The sequence below is a fragment of the Bicyclus anynana genome, chromosome 5 (assembly GCF_947172395.1).
Source record: "Bicyclus anynana chromosome 5, ilBicAnyn1.1, whole genome shotgun sequence".
NCBI classification, from domain to species: Eukaryota; Metazoa; Arthropoda; class Insecta; order Lepidoptera; family Nymphalidae; genus Bicyclus; species Bicyclus anynana.
Genome location: NC_069087.1, coordinates 11,353,113 through 11,374,678, shown reverse-complemented (window position 1 = coordinate 11,374,678; position 21,566 = coordinate 11,353,113). Strand labels below are relative to the sequence as shown.

Genomic DNA, 21,566 nt, shown 5'->3' with positions numbered 1-21,566 from the left:
ACCTCTTGAGCTACAGTATAAATTGAATTATATATGAGTTTCGAGCGACGTGTATTACTTTTTACTATATGGTTGCGAGAAATTAAAAACTAACATTAAAACTTTAACAGGTCAAATTTTGTACATCTGAATATATTTTGGAAATTTTAGGTGGATGGCATTTTTACATATAATCGATCCTGAAGCCAAAAAAAAAATTTTGGTCTGTCTCTGTTTACATTTTTATCGATCAGGCGTCATGCTGGAACTACTGAACGAATTCAAATAAAACTTGCCACAATTTGAGACGGTAGAGGTTATAGGTCAGAAGGGAGTGAAATTGGGTGATTCAATATTTTAACTAGTTTAACTTGCCTATAAAAAAAAACTAAATCATTTACTTTCGATCTTTCCTCACATCGACTTTTTCTGTGGTCTGCGGTTGCGGGTATAGAAAAAATAATAATAATAAAGCACTTACGGTCTCATACTTACTGGAGGTATTCAACAGCATGAAAGGTTTCTCCTTCCTAATTCCTTAGGTTCATTTGACGCGCTGGTCTTTTAAAAATCCCCTCTTCGGCTTTCCATCTACTCGTACATGAAATGACAGTAATATTCCGTTTCGGGATCTTCACGGCTATTTTAACAAATTAATGACATTACAACAAAGTTGAATAACGTCATTATGTTGAAATAACTATGTTAGATTATCGCAAAACAGGAACAGTCTCTGATAAGGTAAAACGAAGGCCTATCGTCTGACGCCTTGAATGATTTATTCCGATCACACGTCTCGCCGACAGGGTCCCCTGGTCACCAGATGCCAGCAGCATCACAGATAATATCGACATTGACACTGTACAAACAAGAATATTAATAATTTAATCTTTTGAATTTACATAATGTGACAGTGTTCAACCATCTCGTAAATAATTCTGTACGATTGTGTCTTGTCTAGTAAATACGTAATTGGTTTTCAGAACTACTAAGTTCCTTATCGCGTGTTTTCGACGGATGTGAGCTAAATTGAACGACTTTTAACTTAAACAGCTATAGGTACCTACAATATAGTTATAATGCACTAATTTATATTTTTACAGCACACCACACTAGATTACAAAAAAATTGTAATTCTTTTAAGGGCAAATTGCATACGTTTTTATAATAAACTACCACATGAAGCCACTGGAATGTCACTCAAAAAGTTCAAAGTGTTTATTAAACGCAAGCTTTTAGTAAAGTCTTATTATAGTGTAAATGAGTATTTAAATGATAAAAAAGCTTGGTGTTATACTGAATTATACGACTGTGTGCATAGTTTTAAATAAGTTTGTAAAATGACGATAAATAAAAAAAATAAACCTTGGCTAAGTTTGTTATGGGCTCTTCCCGGACCAAGGCGCGTATGGAACCCTCGTAACTTCAATTTTAAGTTTTCGAATAATTATTATCACCATTATCTTAAGTTTAATACTATTACCTGACGTTTCGAAAAAGCTTGTAAACTAAGTCTATTTGAAAGAAATGAATTTTGACTTTGACTTTGACTGAAACGACTATTGGAACAATAATGATTGACTCAACAATGGACGTACACAGTAAGTACCTAGGTAGTAGGTAAAACAACAACTCATCTTCAAATCTCGCAAATATACTGTAAATATAAAAATCAGTGCCATCACCAGCCGACCGGCTTTAGACTTACAAAAGTGCAGTAAAGTGTTTAAAACCAGTCTCTACTTGTACCGGCCTACTGCCGTAAGTTTCCTACACTATGTAAACTACGAACTACTAAAGCTTTGAATATCAACTCAAAACTCGCCCTTTTACTCAACCGCAGATAAAATGTAGGTAACAATATTAATTTCCAGGTCGCCAGTTTGCAGGAAATTCCGATATCCCAGTAGCAAATATAGGTTATGCGCTTCCTCCTATCCTAGCGGGAGTTTATGTAACATAGCTTTCTTCCGTCACAGGTACAACTTCGATCCCTATATTACGTACCTCTCTATAGTATTTATTAGTTATTATTTTTTTTATTCTATGTCAAGTTAGCCTGTGACTCACCTTATGTTAAGTGACGATGCAGTGGAAGCAAGCACTTTGGAGAAGGAACAATCTGACGGTTTCTACACGGTATCGTTGGAACGCTAAATCGCTTGGCGTTACGACTTTGCCCGTAGGGTGGTAACAAGCCACGGCCGAAGCCTACCTGCAGACCAGACCTGACCCTAAACTTGAGAACCGCAGCACTACCAACTAAGCCAGAGAAGTCGTCAAAATTACTTACTTATTATTACTTGAAATGTTTAATTTTAGTTATAGTAGCGCCATTCTCCATTCTTTTTGCTACCAGTTTTGGTGTGTTCTGGTCTGAATGAAATGGTTTCCTGTGCAATTACAGGCATGTTATGGCTCCTAACTATAGGCCTCATGAGAAGGCTCAAAGTCACTCAGCGGGCGATAGAGCGAGCTATGCTTAGAGTTTCTCTGCGTGATTGACTCAGAAATGAGGAGATCCGCAGAAGAACCAAACTGTCGTAATTAGCGAGAGTCGCTAAGCCGAAATGGCAATGGACAGTACGTAGTGAGTATTTTGTCGGAACTCGGCTCGGCGCGGTACGCGAAAAGCCGACGACGTTCTTTTCTTTGATGATGATAGCAAAATAAATAATTTATTATCTATTATTTTCGTATAATATGTCAACTAACATAAGTCGAATTTAGTGAATTAGTCTGCAGGCTCATTTGCTGTCACAAAATATTATTGTGTACTATACATAAGTTACATTTTATCAAAGTAGTAGTAGTACCTACTGCGCTTACTCCCTAAAATGGATATACATTATACATACCAGTCTTTATTTTTAGCCGAAACCATAAAAAAGTAAAGGTGCGGCCACACTGGTGCGTCCTGTGATCTGCAATCTGCATGTTCTGTGATCCTGCTTTTTGCACAAATGCCTTATCTAAACTAATATTATAAAGAATGAAGATTTTATTTTTGATTTTGATTTGATTGAGAGTTTCTTTGTTTGCACAGAATAGGCTCTGAAACTACAGAACCGATTTAAAAAATTCTTTCACTGTTGGGAAGCTACACTATCCCCGAGTGCTATAGGCTATATTTTACTCCCATATTCCTAGGGGAGGTGAAACCGAGCGGTGTCTGCTAGTTTATCAGTTCTACTTACTTACTCCGCAAGTAGTATTCAGTGTACCTAGTTGGAGTTTTCAATGTTTTCATACTGTTGTGCAGTGGTGCCACTAAATGGCACTGTTTCACTTCCTTAAAAATTCGCGTTTACGTTAACGTGATCGTCACAGTATCAAACTGCCACTAGGCGGGTTGTTTCGATTTTCTATATGAGAAGTAGGTATATAAAAAATAGTGTATTTTAGACATGTATGTAAAACTTGTTTCGCTCTCCCTCTCACCGGGCGTTTGTTTCGCCCGATTAAGAAAGAAAGAAAGAAAAACATTTTATTTCAAAAACTGTGCCACACTTAACCCCTTAACACCATTGTTGTAGTCTACCCAGACCACTTAAGCGAGTCGAAAGCCAAAAGTAATCAGAACACGACTACTACACGATCGATTACACTTTTCGTAACGTATTCACCAGCTTACTCCCTAAGTTACGACTTAGGGAGTAAGCTAGTAAAGATTGTATTCTTCAAAGATGATCACCATCATCATTTTCAGTTGATAGACGAATGAGGCCTATGTGCAGAAGTAGATCTGCACATAGGCCTCATAAAGACTTTAAAATACCATGATACCGGTCTGATTATTCTATTCATCGGTCTACCTAATAAATAGAAAGTATAAATATAATATAATAAATATGTAATCACAATATGATTTGATGTCCTAATATAAAAATATCAGTGTTATTTATTTACAATACGCGCAAGAGTAGGTGTTTTAAAATTAAATGTACCTACTGGTGCTCTGGGTAAACCCAATGGTGAACATTGTTTTATTTGAATCAAAAATTTTCACAATTTATCAGTAATTAATAAGTTACTTAATAAGTAGTAGTATAGTAATTAAAAAGTTAAAAATCTAAGAAAATATCTGATTCCCGAAAAAAAAACTGCTTTTACCGTTACGTCCAGACAATAATGTTTGTGGACAGTTCTATACTCTTAAATAATACATTTATATTTATATAAATTTTTAGATCACTAATCACTTTATTTTAAAAGTAGCGAAATTTTTTCGTCCAAAATTCCTCAGTGCCTGAAGTCTTCGAACAGTGCGTGTTGCCAGTGATGACCTACGGATCTGAGACTTGGTCACTAACTATGGACCTTACTAGAAGGCACAAAGTCAGCGGGCGATGGAACGAGCTATACTTGGACTTTCTCTGCGTGATCGTATCAGAAATGAGGAGATCCGCAGGCGAACCAAAGTCACCGACATAGGTCAGCGAGTTGCGAAGCTGAAGGAAGGGCAGGCCACATATTTCGAAAAGCCGATGGACGTTGGGGTCCCAAGGTGCTGGAATAGCGACCCCGCAACGAAAAACGCAGTGTTGGTCGACCCTCCACTGGGTGGATAGAAAACATCAAGCGGGTTGCAGGGTGCCGCTGGATGCTAACGGCTTGAGACCGTTGTGCTTAGAAGTCCATGCAAGAGGCTTATGTTCAGCATTGGACGTCTATCGGCTGATGATGATGATGATCGATCAATCGATGATGACGTAATTTTAATATATAGCATGTTACTCACTGATAATGTAGCTTTGTAGGTCCAGTAGTTATAAAGCATGCAAAATGCAAACAATCAATCAAATCTTTCCTCATAACTCTCTAATAATGTTGGTGACGATTTAAAATAATCAAAGTATTCTCACCGAATGAAAATTTTTATTTTTATTTGGATTTTGAATTTAAGGCCGCGAGTTGAACGAGCCGTTGTGGCGGGGGCCTAAGTTTTGTAAACAAGTATTGTAAACACGTGTCACAGTGAAGCGAGCCACACTACCGAATACATTTGAACGCAGCCCCGCATAAAAAAGATGGTAATATTCCACTGACCTTTTCACGTTCCCCATACTTGTTACCCTGAATAGATAATTCCTGGCGAGCACTTTAAATTCACTACCATATTAGGAAAATTTATTATTACCTACCATATCTACTTACTTTTACAGTGGTGGATTTTAGGTTAAGATTTTAGGGGGCGGCAAATTTGACCAAAAATTTTCTCTGTACAGAAATAAAGAAAATGTAACGATAATTTTAATATTTTAGTTCTGTATCTACATCCTGTACGGCCTTACTAAAATATTAAAATTTGCAATTTTACAATTATGCAACACAATTAAAGGTAATTGTATTGATTGTGAACTAGGATACCTATCGAATTTCAGAGTTCAGTAGGGATTGCAAAAATTCAATAGCCTACTGGCGGCCAATTTGTAAATAACCGTATTAAAAGCGAAATTGGTAGGTATGTAAAACATTCATCATCATCGTCTCAGCCGATGGACCTCCAATTTTTGTACCTACCTTTTGTAGGGGGAGCAACCGAGCAAGGGGGAGGCTAGTACCAGTCAATCTCCCCAACTGCCAACCTCAATTGGTCGTGATGCATCCAGCAGACCAAACCGGACCTACGAGGCTCTGGCCAGCGACAAAAGGCGGTATATTGGTTTCCGCAAGCTAGATTAAATGGCACAGACCGGTGTCGGGCAGCAGCGACACCGGCGTGAATAATCCAGCTCTGTGCTGACCAACCCGCATGCCCAGAGTGGTTAGTATGGATCGGCAGACTTCACACACGCAGAGAATTTAGAAAATTCTCAGGTATGCAGGTTTCCTCACAATGTTTTTCCTTCATCGTTTGAAAAGCATACAACTGAAAAGTTGGAGGTGCATGCCCCGGACCGGATTTCAACCTACACCCCACTACACACTACTACAAATCCACTGGGCTATCACGGCTCTTCATTGAGATAGGAAATAAATAAAAAGTTATGTACTCTATAACCGAATTCAACGTGAAATAAAATGTCTGATAGCGATAGAAATATTCCTTGTCAAGTTTAGGTAGAGGGCGGTACCTATAACTCGCAAACAATGGCGATCAGTCACAAAGAGCTGGGCGTATTGCGAATCCATTACGTGTAATCCAAGCCCTGGGAAACACAATGAAATTTGTGTTTGCTGTAGTCTGTAGTTACTCGAACTTCAAAGTAACCTTCTCAGAACTTAAGCTGCTCGTTTCAAACTTATAAAGTCGTAGCGCTTCGACTTTATTGTTATTATAAGTTATTTATTTTAAGTTTATAAAGTCAGACTTCAAATTATGTTGAAAAATAGTGATCTAGTTACCTAGTATCTTGATGGAATAATTTTATTTTAATAACCTCGAAAAACAAAGGTTCCACCAGTGCCTACGTATTCAAATAATACGCTTTGGCAAAATTATATTCATCATCATCATCATCATCATCATCATCATCATCGTCGTCAGACCACCTGGTGGGGGGTCGACTGACGACGATGATGATGATGATGATGGTCGGGGTGCGCCTTGTAGTGCGAGGTCGCTATTCCAGCGCCTTGGGACCCCAACGTCCAACGGCTCTTCGAACTATGTGCTCCGCCCATTGCCACTTCAGCTTCGCGACTAGTTGAGGTATGTCGGTAACTTTGGTTCTTCTGCGGATTTCCTCATTTCTGATTCTATCACGCAGACACACTCCGAGCATAGCTCAATCAATTGCCCTCTGTGTCTCTGAGCCTTCTTACGAGTATACAAGTACTTATAAACAGAGTAAAACCCACTAATTGGAGGACAGTAGATATATCTCTAAATACAGCAAACGACCCTCGACTGGAACAACGTCCTTGGTGTTCAAGCTCACCTTTGCCGTCATAGATGTAATAGATTAGGCCTTTGTAGTGTAAGTATCCATTATAAAAGCAATTTTCCCTTCAATTCAAGGTACAAGATAACATGCAAGACCGTGCAAAGAAATAAAAATAAAATACGTACTCTTAAGTACCTACCTACTTGATAATGTTGCCTTCTTCTCTTTACTGCCTTAACTTAGTACTCGTTCGTAACTTCTTCACCATGTCAAGCCATAAAACTATACTTCAAAGTTAAGAATAAGACGGCCATGTGCGAGTCGACAACGCGCATACAGAGTTTTACGAAAAATAAAACACATTAATAGGTCCTAAAGCCGTCTAAGCATAATAACTGCAAATGAAATTCATACGCACAAATATTAAGTAATGTCCTATCTACGAGCATGTAATGTAGGTTTATGTAATCTATAGGGAAAAAACTATACCTACAGCCACTTTCTTCATCTAAAGCTAAAGTAACAGTAAAAGTAGTAAGTAGTAAGACCGTCACTTTTGATTTATGACGTTACTTTGACTGTTACTTGCGATGAAGAAACTGGCCGTTATTGTGTATTTTTTTAATTTTATGTTAATCCCCTTTAATTAACGTGATATATGTAATGGCTGTGACTGACAAACAATTACATCCGGGGGAGAATTATCGACATGGTTACCGGCAATGCTGAGTTCCGGCAAACGGGCATGGTAGCCGGCGTAATTGCAAGATTACCAACTACGGCTTAGTTTGATAGACATATTTACGGAACCCTAAAAAATATAAAATTCTTTATATGAGTAAATATTTTCTTTATTAGTCATTTACCTGCCAACTGCAAAACCAACATTTTACATTTTCATCGAATTGTTTGAACTTAGTATAACTTAATTAATACTGAACCCTTTTTACACGTCTATCGCACACTTGACCAGTTACTACGTCACGTGACACAGTCATGATATTGGTATGCTATCTCGCGCAAAATTATATTTATTTTTAGCTCAACAGTTATGCATTTCAGTAACGTTTAGCAGAAATGCAGTAAACCTCTCCTGATTACTTGAGATAAGAAATCGGAGCAAATGTTTTCCGTACTGAATCAGCATTATATGTTATATGTTTAATAAAACAGAATACTCACAGTTTATTATAAAATTAGTAGCTCCAATTTTTTTTTTAATGAGCGACTTATTTTCTAACCCTAGACGTAAAAAGCCCTTTGTCGAGGCTTCGGGGGTTAAAATAAGAAGCTTTTGGCTTTTGCCTATGTACCTATTCGTATCTGGTTGTCTGCGAATGGACTGATGCCGAAAATCAAACCCAGATCCTCAGGTTTTGTATCCGATACCGTTTAGAGAAGTTATTGAGCTTTATGGTATTTCAGAACAAATTCTTGTTTTGTCAAGATTCGTATTTTATACGTAGCTACTACAAATATGAAGATACCTATTACCTAACATTTATGATAGCGGATTCGTTTAAAATCGACGCTTGTTTTCTTTTTAACCGATTTATAAACAGTGTTTCCATATAAGGTATAGATTAAGAATAGCGTTTTTATGTAATATTGGCCAAAGAGAACAGTTAGTAATTATCTAAAACTACCTGAAGTTAAGTTCACAGTTGTTTTGTAATAAAACTGATGTGGTTTCAAATATTTAGTCTAGGACGTAACAATGACTATACTGCCTATGGCACTCAAATGTCCCGCAGCGGGAGGGTTGATGATTTTTTTTCATAATTTTTTAATATTCTTTTGTATTGGATTTTTATATCAACATTGTTAAAAATTTAAACAAAAATGGCTAATAAATAAATGAGAGATTTAAAAAGGAAGTAGGTATACTGCTTACCTTCTGTTACGAGGAAAGCCGTATTAACAAAATACAGCTTTTCAAACAATTACACTACTGGCATTGACATTGCATAAGGTCGGAAGGTTGCAGGGCTTTGGGTAGCACGCGATCTGACAATTTTCGAGGTCACCGTCATCGCATGAGCCGAGGCGGGAATCCGATGAACCACGAGGTTAGATCAGACATTACGATACAAGGGATATTAGTATGATTTAGCCGATGTTTATTAGTCAAATACCGGGTTTTTATCGTCTGTTTATGCCATCTTCTATCGGAGGTTAGCAATCATTAAGTGTAATTTAACTTTATTCACTTTAACTTTTGCTACTACTTCTACGACCTCCAGAATAGGCCTCCTGTCTGATGTATATGTATAAAACTCGCTAGTACCTTTTGAATTCACCGCTATCTCTCTCCGTCTAATACGTTAGTATAAAATGAGAAAGATAGAAGTGAATTCGAAACTAGCACTTGTGAGTTAGTGCAAACATTATTGCAGAATAGCACTCCTGGCCTACGTTTTCCCTTTAACTTAACCGATTATAGGGCCATATTTCGATTTTCGTATTATATAATGTGACGTGACGGGTAGCAGCGGCAGTGAAAAGGTCTCAGCAGGTCCCAGGACTTGTGACCTTGAGAGTAGGTTAAAGGGATCCCTTTAGAATGCAGCGTGACGGTGTCTACGCTGCCTAACAAACAACTGAGCTCAAGTCCCCTCAAATACCCTCTTATTTATACCAACACTGGTATCCCCTCTACAATAACAAAAATAAAGAATGTTAATTCCACCTTTAAACGAGGAACTTCTAACAATAAGTAACCCAGGTATTCGCGCTTCCTCCTTTGAACGTGCTGCAGAGCCTCTGTTGGCTATAAAACAAAAAATTATTTATACTACAGAGAAATTATGCATATAACTTGGATAGTTGGATTACTGATGGACATTGGGCTCCCAATTTTCATAAATGAAGAAATGTATCACTAGGCTCATTCACTTCATGGAGTGTCCTAATGGTCTCTCTACGACATCAATAGATAAGCGTATCGTAAAGTTCACAGAACATAAAACATATTCTTATGGTAGAGTTATTAAAAAGGGACACCAAATCGCACTGTGCAATGTAAAACCCAACTGAGATATCACGTATGTCCAAAGGTCATACGATCACTCAGAGAAGACGTCAATGCTTTTAAAAGCTTTTACTTTTACGTTGTTACGCCCTCGGAAACGGTGCATACGAAACGTGCACACTCGTTCAGATGATATTTTAATATGATTATGGTTAAAGAACATGCCGTGATGGGCTGACTGTCGTCTTTTTATGACAGCCGAATTTTTATGCTCCTATCATAACAAAGCAAGGTAAGGCAAGTATGGAGTTTGAATAATTATACATTATACATGATATTTGGGAAATATCAGGTAACAAATATCCTTATCCTCCAACGACCAGAGAGAACAAAGTAAGTTGTTGTTAGTTGCCTGGTAGAGATCGCTGCCACACAAAACGTATGTACAAGTTCCGCTACTAAGCGATAAGGCCGCCTTTTGTTTAATATTACCTTACTTTGTATATTTCTGTTCTATACCTATATATATTTATGTGGTGTACAAATAAGTGTAAATAAATAAATAAGTAACTTGAATACTGAAGCAACGAGATCTAATTGGGTCTATTTAAATTCCGTAAAATCAAAGCAAAATAAAACCTGTATACTAATATTATAAATGCTCCAGTAAGTCTGTCTGTCTGTTACCTTTTTACGACTGAACCAGTGAATCGATTTGGATGTAATTTGGCACAGTGATAAATTGGGCCTTGGAGCACACCATACTGTTTATCCCGAAAAAATCTATGGTTTCCGCTAGATTTGTAAAAAAACAGAATTTTACGCGAACGGAGTCGCGAGTTTCCGCTAGTTACTCGTACATAAAAGATACGTGTGCGTTTCGGGATGCTCGACAGTACCTGCTGCCATAAGTGTGAGAGAAAGGGAAACCAAACAGAGTGGCGCCGTAACGCGTTATGTTACGAAGCGGTTTACCCTCCCATAAGAAGTTAACACTTCAACAACTTCTTAACCTACGGTGTCCGGTGTGTGTAGTTATACTATCTAGTCTACTTAGGATATTTGAGTTATAATAACATTTGCTGACATCAAAGAAATTTGTTTAACTTTAGCCGGCGAAATTGCGCAAACAGGAAAACATGTCCGGAATAACCGATGTCAGTCTCAGGATCAATACCTCTGGTGACAAAGACCGAATATAGGACAGTTTGACTTTGATAGTCAGATTCCTTGTAATTCAGAACTGATGAATTGTTTTTTGAAGAATTAAACAAATAATTTACTTGAAATTTTATACTTTGAAAATCAAAGAAATCACACCTATGAATTTAGATAGAATAACGCTTTTATTTTATTACCAAAAATTCTTTACATCATATCTATTTACCTAAGAGAAAATCGCCGATCTTATCCTAATAACTCTACAAATCATGCCCAAGTAGAATGGTAGCAAGAATACTGGCTGCATTTCCGCGTTGGACAGCCAGGCTATTCCTTTGCGCAAAAAATTTACCCTGTCACCAGAGGCAACTAGCCGCAGTGAAAAAAATAAAAATTCTCTGCGACATAGTACCGATCTACGTGGCGGGTATTAAAGACAGTCTATCCTGTGTTGCAGATTTATATATATGGGACAAAGGTCAAGTTCACAAGAGGCCGAAGGCTGCACGGCGGTATCGGAGGCCTCACGCTCCGCCGCGTGCGAGGCCGCTGAACATCAAAGCCTTCGAATTACACCCTCCGACGATCATATCCGACGGCCTATATCGATAAACCGTATTACATAATTATAAAACTCCTCAGTTATAAATAGTTAATTAAATCATCACAGATTAAACACAGATCGCCAAGTAATATAATGTATATCGAAGTGATAGTAAGTAGTAGTAAATAGTAGTACGAGTAAATAGATAGTACTTTAAATTTTTATTAGAAAAAAGCTTTAGCGCGTGAAAATAAAGCTCTGCTATGAGGGTGTGTAATGATAGGTATAACACCAGGAAGTTTTAAAATACATATTTTGACGGCCTCCGTAGCGCAGTGGTATTCGCGGTGGATTTATAAGATGGAGGTCCTGGGTTTGATCCCGGCTGGGCCGATTGAGGTTTTCTTAATTGGTTCAGCTAGTTGTCATTCATTGGTCAGTTAGTCATTGGCTAGTTAGCACCCTACCGGGGTAGGACTTACATCCTCCTCCTAAGAAGTTAGCCCGCTTCCATCTTAGATTGCATCATCACTTACCATCAGGTGAGATTGTAGTCAACGACTAACTTTTAGAAAAAAAAATAAGTACATAACAATTTAGGAAATGTCGACTTAGTTATATACATTTATTAAAGAATTTAAAAGCAGTACGAAGTTGAAATTACCTGTTAGTACAAAATAAACAAAGAGATAGGTAAAAGTGAGCATTGCCCCGGAGTTTTGTCTAGCCCTGGGGCAAATATCTACCTTATTTTCAGTAACATGTACTTGTAGCTCCTTAATACAAAACTTCCCATCAACAAGAGGAAATTTTCCGTTTTACCAAGTAAATTCAATGTAGGAGGCAATCAATTTCCTTTACGAATTTGTCATTTTATTTCCTTTTATTATTTTTGTTCCAGAAAAATTCAGGATATAGGTAATAACTGGATAATTTTCGCAAGACAACCCAAATTTAGCCCATATCCTGTAAATAAATGGGAAAAAGTGAAATGGCAAAAATAATAACTTGGTAGGTATATATATAGATAAAAAAACGACAGGTAACGGTGTCGCAGCTGTGGTATTATGATGATGATGATGATGATGACACGAGCAAGTCTACCGACGACCGCAGTCGACTGCAGTCGGCGACGTCTCGGTAACAAGCGACGGCGTCGTCCACTGCAGTCAGCGACATCTCGGCGACAGCCAACGGCGCTCGGCTGTCGCCTGCCGCCGAGGCGTCGCCGACTGCAGTCGTCGGTAGCAGCTGCCGCTCGTGTAAATGAACACGGATTTTTAAATTTCCGGTAGATTCGTGCGATCCGTACAATTCGGATCAGTGGACGTAAGTACTTGTACAAGTAAGAATGACTTACACGCACTTCTATCTATACAATTACAAAGAATACGATATGTTTGATGCGATGCGTACGATACGTACGATGCAGATTTGTGGACGCTTACCATTACTGTCGATGCTGTATAAGATTGTACATGGCATACTTGGATGGAGAAGGAGGATAATTATGTGTTTTATCTAGTCCGGGCAAGCTTTACCAAAATTTTCTATTCTGATATACACAGGACGACAATTTCCTAACATGTTTTGCAAAGCGTTGCTCTAATAACTACTTACTTGTATAGGTGATGCATTTCTTTTTTTATAAGGTAGACCATTTGCTTGTCAATTTATTATTATATTAATATCTTCAGTGACTTGTTACAAGCGTTTATAAGAGCCCCCGCTCACTTACAAATTTTAGTTGGCCGATTATAGAACAAGTATAGCAATGTATGACAGCCCGCACATCTGTCCAACTAAATCACGTACAATTAAAAAGTCGTCCAACTATCGGCCAACTAAAAATTGTCAATGAGCGGCCACCCTTAGTCAATAGGTGACTTTTTACCTTCATTTGAATTTATGGAAGCAGTTTTGCACATTAATTCATTCCATAAGTATCTAAGATGATACTTAGTAAATACCTTGATAAAAGTTTCACATTTTATTTTCAATGCATATTTTACAAACACATCCTTGCACCTACCCCTCTACAATTACATTGAAATAGTAGAGCGCAGGGACTTGTTATATCTACTGTGGCAGGGATGCCTCGCACAATACGACTGCACTCCGCGAGTGAGGTGTAAATGCATGTTGTTATTCTCCCCACATTTCCACTCTATTCAAGGCGTGAAACTGTAAAACTATCATTCTGAACATTAATATGGAAATGGAAGGAACTTCGTTTTAAAAATAAACTCGAACGGTTTATAAAGCATACTGTTTACCCTTGCGATTACATTACGTACTTACGTTACATTTTACACCACATTGATTTGGTTTTCCTAGTAGGTAATTGGTTGACGGCAAAATCAATTTTATTTTTCAACTTAAAAGCATTTCTGTGTGTAAATTAAAGGGACTTTTATCAAAAACGCGTTGTGAAAATGATTATTTTAGAGCGATTTAAGAAGAGTGGCATATAGACATCCAATTTATAACAAACCCTTGCTTAGAGACGTCTTTAGACATATGATAATTTTGTTAACTTTTTTACCTCTCCAGACTTATATTTACAACTAAGTACTTACTTACTTATTTCAGTCATCGAAAATCGCCATTTCCATATCTATATCGGAAAATTTTCAGTTAGCCCCGTCGGCAAATTTTCAGTCAGGCCTGGCGGCAAATTTTCAGTCAGCCCTGGCGACAAATTTTCTGTCAGCCCTGGTTTCAAATTTTCAGTTAACCCTGAGCGTAGAATTTTCAGTCAGAACATTCTGTTCCAAAGATTAGTCCGGACAGACCAATAAGATCGTTTGTTCTGGTATCATGTAAATAAAACCATTTGAAAAAACAGGCAGACACTTATATTTTATTTATATGCATTGATTGATGATTATCGTTTGCTGTATTTTATCTAAAAACTCTATAAGTGGGTAATATCAATTCAGATCGGTAGTGGAGTTGTTGTCTACATTTTTTAGTGCATTAAGAATTAACTTAATTTTATAAATGAGAAAATTAACACTATTTAGACTTCAACTTTTTTCAATGTCTCGACTTAATTGTTTACTAAACTAATGTAGGTAATTGGTAACCATACTGGATCAAATTCCTATCATTAATCATTAGATTTCATTTATTTTATCTGAGTTAAAACTTTGGTCTAAGCGTATTAATATTCCTTATTGGGTTTAATTAATTTATTCCTCTAATTGCTTTAATTACTTAAATTACATGTTTGGGTTAACGAATATTTGCTTAGATTAAGTTGCTACACTACATAAAAAGAATCAATTTGCATTGCACTAACTACCATGTAGAAATCTGAATCATATAGGTATACCAACTTATATACTAGCTAGCTAGTATATAAAGCAACTAGAGCATTTTCAGACTAGCGTTTTTTACGCGCGTATGAGCTAATTTTTTGGAAGCGCATGTAGGCATGTATAGGCGCGCCCTTTAGTGCACGCTCAACTCGTACGAGCGTGGACGCGCTTCTAAGCTCGTCTAAGCCGCGAGCCGCGAGATACACCTCCAAGAGATACTGACACGCCGAAATATGCCCGTTTACGCGTATGCTGAAACGACCGTATGTATACGCGCAAAAACGCTAGTCTTTAATCACCCTTAGACGCCCCGCAGTTTCACCCGTGTAGTTCCGCTTCCTGTGGGAATAGGGAGATAGAATATAGCCAATGACACTCACCCATCGTGGTTTTCTATCGGTAAAAGAATTTTCAAAATCGGTTAAGTAGATCCAGCGATTACCCCCACAACCTCACAAACTTTACAGATTTATTTGCGAAAGGTTAAGAATTAAAAAGCTTCTGTCCTGTAGGCTGTGTACGAGATATTTCGTGAAGACATATACATATTGTGGACCAATAGCGGTATCGAAAATATCGCTCTTTTGTAATAATAATAAGAGAGAAAGTATTATTTTGATACTGCGACCATAGGACGAAAATGTCTTTTTCACTGTACGAGATATATCATCGATGCATCTTAGGCCTACCTGTAGCAATTTAAATTAGCAATACTGGAGTATTCATTAATTTCATTATCAACCCATATTCCGCTCACAGCTGCGCTCGAGTCTCTTTTCACTCCACGCTAGCCCAAGTTGATTGGCAGACTTCACACACAAATTCTCTGGTATGCAGGTTTCCTCACGATGTTTTTCCTTCACCGTTTGAGACACGTGATATTTAACTCCTTAAAATGCACACAAATGAAAAGTTTGAGGTGCATTACCCGGACCGGATTCGAACCCATACCCCCCTGCGGAATCGGAGGCAGACGACATATCCACTGGGCTATCATGTATACTGGTGTATTAATACAAAATAAACACAAAAGGTTCAGTAAATAAATACTACAGCATATTTTTAACTTTTTTAATAGGGATAACTTATATAATATGATGATTGAGACATTCCTGTCGAGGAACGCTCTCTAGTGACAAAAAGATGAAACCATTCATAAATGGAAAATCACATTTTATCACCTGCTCAATAAATACAGTCAACAGTAAGCATAATCTTAAACAATTTAATCCGTAAATGATATAGTCATTTTACAAGTGTCGCGAATGTTCTTTCAACTGTGGGGGGGGTGGGCGGGCGCGCCTCGGCGTCAGGGGCGCGGCGGGCGCGGGCGGCGCGGGCGCGCGCGGCGCGGCTAGGACGACGAGCCCGCCGCGAACAGGCCGGCGCTGAAGGCCTGCGGCGCCGCGCCCGCCGCCGCGCCGCCGCTGGCCGCGCCCGCGCCGCCGCCGGCCGCGCCGCGCGGCTTGGGCATGGGCGGCTGCAGGTACTCGTGCCGCGCCAGCCCGAACACGTCGATGCGCTCCTCCTTGCGGTACGCCAGGCACGCCCGGATGAAGCTCTGCCGGGATAACGCACCAACTCATATTACATTCATCTATACTTCTACACTAATAGTTTGTTTGTTTGCATTGAATAGACTATACTAAAGCCATACACGAGGAGTACTGTTTACAAACAAACAAATTAGAAATGAGGGTAGAAAATGCATGTCATTTCAAAACTTTTTTTTGAAAATTTTAAATTGAATGTTGTAAGATGTCACATTAGGCTTTTCCAACATTTATTATTATTTTAGTGCTAAAGAGTTGTAGAAATGCACAATAGTGTGGCCATGCAGCACTTTCTAGAAATATAACGACGAGACATGTTAAAATTAGCATGGCATTTGTGCGATGCATCCCAATTAAATTTTATATATATTTCATGGCTTATCCAGCTTAGCAGTAAAGTGCGGATTTTGTGAGAGGTACCAGGTTTTTTGAATGTTTGAATTGAATAATCAACTTTCTCATCAATATAATATTTTGTTAATTCCCAACTAGGCTGATTGAGGTTTTCTTAATTAGTCCAGGTCTGGCTGGTGGGAGGCTTCGGCCGTGGCTAGTTACCACCCTACCGACAAAGACGTACCGCGAAGCGATTTAGCGTCCCGGTACAATGTCGTATAGAAACCAAAAGGGGTTTGGATTTTCATCATCCTCCTAAAAAGTTAGCCTGCTTCTATCTTAGATTACATTATCACTTACCATCCAGTGAGATTCCACATCCACTGGGCTATCACAGCTCTATGCCTCTTAAAACATAACAAATATAGACTCACCTTAGCCTCATTACTGACTGTAGGTTTGTTGGCAAACTGCACTTCAGTCGCCTTCAGTATAGTGTTCTCTTCTAGTATAGTGGCCTGACTTTGGTTGTGACCAAATGGCTTTTTGCCGTACAGGCACTGGTAGAAAATGACACCAACACTCCACACGTCCACCTTACTACTGATCTTTGGTGGGTTCTTGCCTACTACGAAGCACTCTGGTGGCAAGTACCTATAAACAAAAATCCATTATTAATTCATTTGTCACTAAAATACTCTAAACCGCAGCAGTAAAAGCAGATTTCTATTAATTAATTATGAAACACGGCTAAAACTCACGTGAGGTCGGAGTATGCCCGACTAGTTTCGAACCCATACGGGGCTCTTAGTCATGAGCTGGTTCTTTCAACGCCGGAACCGGTTCGAACGGGTTCGTAATGGAACCTTCACTACCCACCCTCTCCCAGCGCGCGATGCGAGCGGCTGCGCGCCCCGCCGCCGGTTCGCAGTTTGGATCGTGCCGCGTTGCAAGAACCAGCTCATGACTAAGGGCCCCGTACGGGTTCGAAACTAGTCAGCCATACTCCGACTTTATATCACATGAGTTTTAGCTGTGTTTCATAATCAATCAATATGAATACACTCACGAATTCTAAAACAGATTCCTATTTTTAGAAATATCAAACGGATGCCACGCGGTTTTACCGACGTTTCATTTCTGTGGAAATACGAGAATTGGGAGCCTACGTTATTCGCTGATACAGCCAACTCATAGTAAACTATTTACATCCACATTTCTAATTATTTGCACAGTTGTAGTCAAGGGCAAGGCTATCTTTGCTCTAGCTCGTGCTTGACCACAATCTCACTTGATGGTAAGAGTAGATGTGACCTAAGGTGAAACGCGCTTGCCTAGAAGATGCCTATTCACTCTCTTCTAAGATGCCCAAGTTGTAAGAATTAGGAAACACTGACTTCAGGAGAGAGTTCCATACCCTAGCCATACATAAAGAAACGAAGAATCAAATCACTTCGTACAAGTCCTAGGGATGTCAATGACATAGAAACGGATTCCTACCCTGTGTCTTGCAGTGCCATGGTAATAAGGTGTCAGTGGTACGAGCTAAAATAGCTCCTGTGCACCGAAATATATTCCGAAATATATTTTGTGAAATATTTTATTTATTATATTTTTCCACAATAAAAAGCGTCAATAGAGTCCCATTCAAATCGGTAGTCATTCTTGAGAACGACACAAGACAATAATTTAAAAAAAGCTTGTTTTGTTTTGTTAATAATTTATTTTAATTTCAAGCAGTTGAGAAAACAGTTTGAAATCATAGACAGACATTTCAAATTATTTTTGAGTAATTGAGTATTGATAATCAAATTAAACTTACCAATAAGTGCCAGCACCTTGGCTGGTGAGATCCATGCCGTGGTCAGGGTTATAATTCTCTTCGTCCATCACCTTGGACAGCCCAAAGTCTGTGATTTTGATCTCCCCGCAGACGTTCCCCTCTGTGAGCAGGATGTTGCCGGGCTTCAAGTCGTAGTGGATCACTGGTGGTTTGATCTCGTTCAGGTACTTCAACGCAGACACCACTTGCATCACTATAGACCGCGCTTCCCGCTCAGGTATAGTCTTATGCTGGAATTAATTAAATTAAAGATTATATTTATCGTTCGTCGTTACCAACCCATATTCGGCTGAGCTTGAGTCTTCTCTCAGAACGAGAGGCGTTAAGGCTTAGTCCACAACGCTGGCTCAATGCGGATTGGCAGACTTCACACACACATAGTTCAGGAAATTTTCTGGTATGTGCAGGTTTCCTCATGATGTTTTTCTTCACCGTTTGAGAAACGTGATATTAAATCTGTATGCACACAACTGAAAAGTTGCATGCCCCACATTGGATTCAAACCCACACTATCCGGAATCTGAGACAGAGGTCATATCCACTGGGCTATTACTGCTCTTCTTATATTTATATTGGTTGACAATATATCATTATGTCAAGATGTTACGGCCCATGTCAGACATACAGAACCGACGGCTTGACATGATCTCTGAGGCACACAGATTTTAATAGCTCCTACATTCTTAAATTTCTTAGCAGAAAGAGAAGGCTAGAACTTCATAGTTCGACCTAGACTGGCAAGGCTAATAACATTGTTTTGTTTGTCATTTATTGCATAATTCATCATCATCATTAACAACCTATATTCAGCTCACTGTAGAGCACGAGTTCCCCATCAGAATGAGAGTGGTTAGTCTACCATGCAGGCCAAATGCAGATTGGCAGACTTCTCACACATAACAGAATTAAGAAAATTCTCATGGAGGTTTCCTCACGATGTTTTTATTAATTATTAATTATTAATAATAATTTTCGTATAATGTACATAACTGAATAGTTGGGGGGTGCTTGCCCCAACCGGGTTCGAATATACGCCCTCCGAATCTTAGGCAGATGTCATACCCACTGGGCTATCGCCTCTCATTCATAATTAACATCCATTTAAACATAATTTCCATTGCTCATGTATTAAGCTATTACAATCCAGTTCCTACTTTAATCTTGCAAAAGATAAGATTATACAAACAAATTCACATTCATAAACGGACAATGATAACAATGTACTGAATGTAAATACACAATTACAGCATACCTTTTTGCCTACATTTTGCGCAGTGGATATTCAAGACAAAGGTCCTGGGTTCGATCCCCGACTGGGCCAATTGAGGAAGTCTGAATTGGTCCAAGGCTGAAGGGAGGCTTCGGCCGCAGTTAGCGTTCCGGTACGATGTCTTGTAGAAACCGAAAGGAGTGTGGATTTTCATCCTACTCCTTACAAGTTGCACGCTTCCATCTTAGATTGCATCGTCACTTACCATCAGGTGAGATTGTAGTCAACTTAAAAAATTAAAAAAAAAAAAAAAGAAATACCTGTTTGAGATAAAAGTCGAGATCATGTCCATTGCAGTATTCTAGAACTGTACAAAATGAGTTTCCATCTATTTCAAACACATCATAAAGTTTCACAATCCGAGGGTGGTCAAGAGCCTTGTGAATGTTGTACTCCCTCAGAGCGTGCCTGGAACAAGTACAAACAACATGATTAAATATTTAAAACATTTTGCATACAAAACAAGACGACGAGATTAGCTTGGCAAACTAATTAGAAAAAGCATATACTAGTGTAGTATTTAAAAACCCACATGAGGAAAACGAGATTAAAATAAAAATATGTTTGATAATAATAATAATTAATAATAACCTAGATAGACCAGACTTTGTATGTGCTGAATAAATTTTTGTAGGTATTACTTTGCCAAATTTCACTATGAATAGGGAATAATTTAATTATTTGGCTGTTTTATATGAGAAACAGAATAAATCCAATGTCACCCAGCAGGCTTAATAATTCACTTTGACACACACACACATCTTTGACATGCTCGTTGACATATATACGAAATTGTAATTCTATGTAAAAATGTCATCTGGTGCTTACTGGTTGACATCACACAGTATGTAAATGACATTTTACATAGGTTGATATAGAAATGAAATTAGTGAATAGGTCCACTGATCTGACAGAAAATTTTCTGTTTCAGTCAACTTGGTTGCAAACTGTGGGTCTCATAATAATAACCTATGTATGTATTATATGTTATGGCTAAGAGAGAAATATAATCTCAATATGACAAAATATCAATCATTTCAAACATGAAATTGATATATGCAATCAATTTACTCCAAATAGTTAGCAATTACGAAGGCTTTTAGACAGAGTGTTGATTCTCCTTTAAGCATTTATATTATACAAACAAACAAACATACAAACAAAGTTTTCCTTTTTATAATATTAGTATAGATTCATATTATCATGTTATGATTAGATCATGTAAACGAAGTTTCGGAAAAGCCATTACAACAATACAATTTTGTATTCAAAGTTATAAAGTACCTATTTCTGCTGATATAGTATGTTATGTTTAATTAAAAATAGAGCTATGCTGTTTTTCTTGTCATCTATAATATTAAAATAAATAGCTAAACGTGTTGCTAAACGCAAATCTCAAAAACGGCTGAACCGATTTTGCTAATTCTTATTTGGAATACTCCTTGAAGTTGAGTTTATTTTTTTTAGGGTAGGGGTACAATAGGTGTAGGGTAGGGTAGGGTAGAGTAGGATTAGAGTAGGGGAGGGTAGGAGTAGGAGTAGGTTAGGTAGAGTGCACATAAGTCAAAGCGAAGCTTGACTGGGTCCACTAGTATGCAATGTAAGAGTAACAACAAACACGTATAAGAATAACAAAAAACAAATGTAAAAAACAAGAATAGATCCTGACTAGAAATATAAAAAACCTTGTCTGAATAATAATAATTAAAATACAATATGGTGTAATATACTATATTGAAAAAGTTAAGTTCTATGC

General features: G+C 38.1%; 1 protein-coding gene across 13 annotated transcripts in view; it reads right to left on the bottom strand.

Annotated features, from left to right (window-relative positions):
* Nucleotides 1-15,865: 15,865 nt before the first annotated feature.
* The window catches only part of LOC112052373 (serine/threonine-protein kinase tousled-like 2), a 52,744-nt gene continuing 47,043 nt past the window's right edge, over nucleotides 15,866-21,566 (bottom strand). For 12 of the 13 annotated variants that reach the window (XM_024091415.2, XM_052881677.1, XM_052881681.1 and 9 more), the window contains 4 exons: nucleotides 20,071-20,218; nucleotides 18,520-18,770; nucleotides 17,132-17,351; nucleotides 15,866-16,369 (listed from right to left, as the gene is read on the bottom strand). In XM_024091415.2, coding sequence (XP_023947183.2) covers nucleotides 16,163-16,369; nucleotides 17,132-17,351; nucleotides 18,520-18,770; nucleotides 20,071-20,218 — 826 coding nt within the window. In that variant the 3' untranslated portion in view covers nucleotides 15,866-16,162. The remainder of the gene's footprint in view (nucleotides 16,370-17,131; nucleotides 17,352-18,519; nucleotides 18,771-20,070; nucleotides 20,219-21,566) is intronic. The other variant, XM_052881674.1, reaches the window with a different exon arrangement.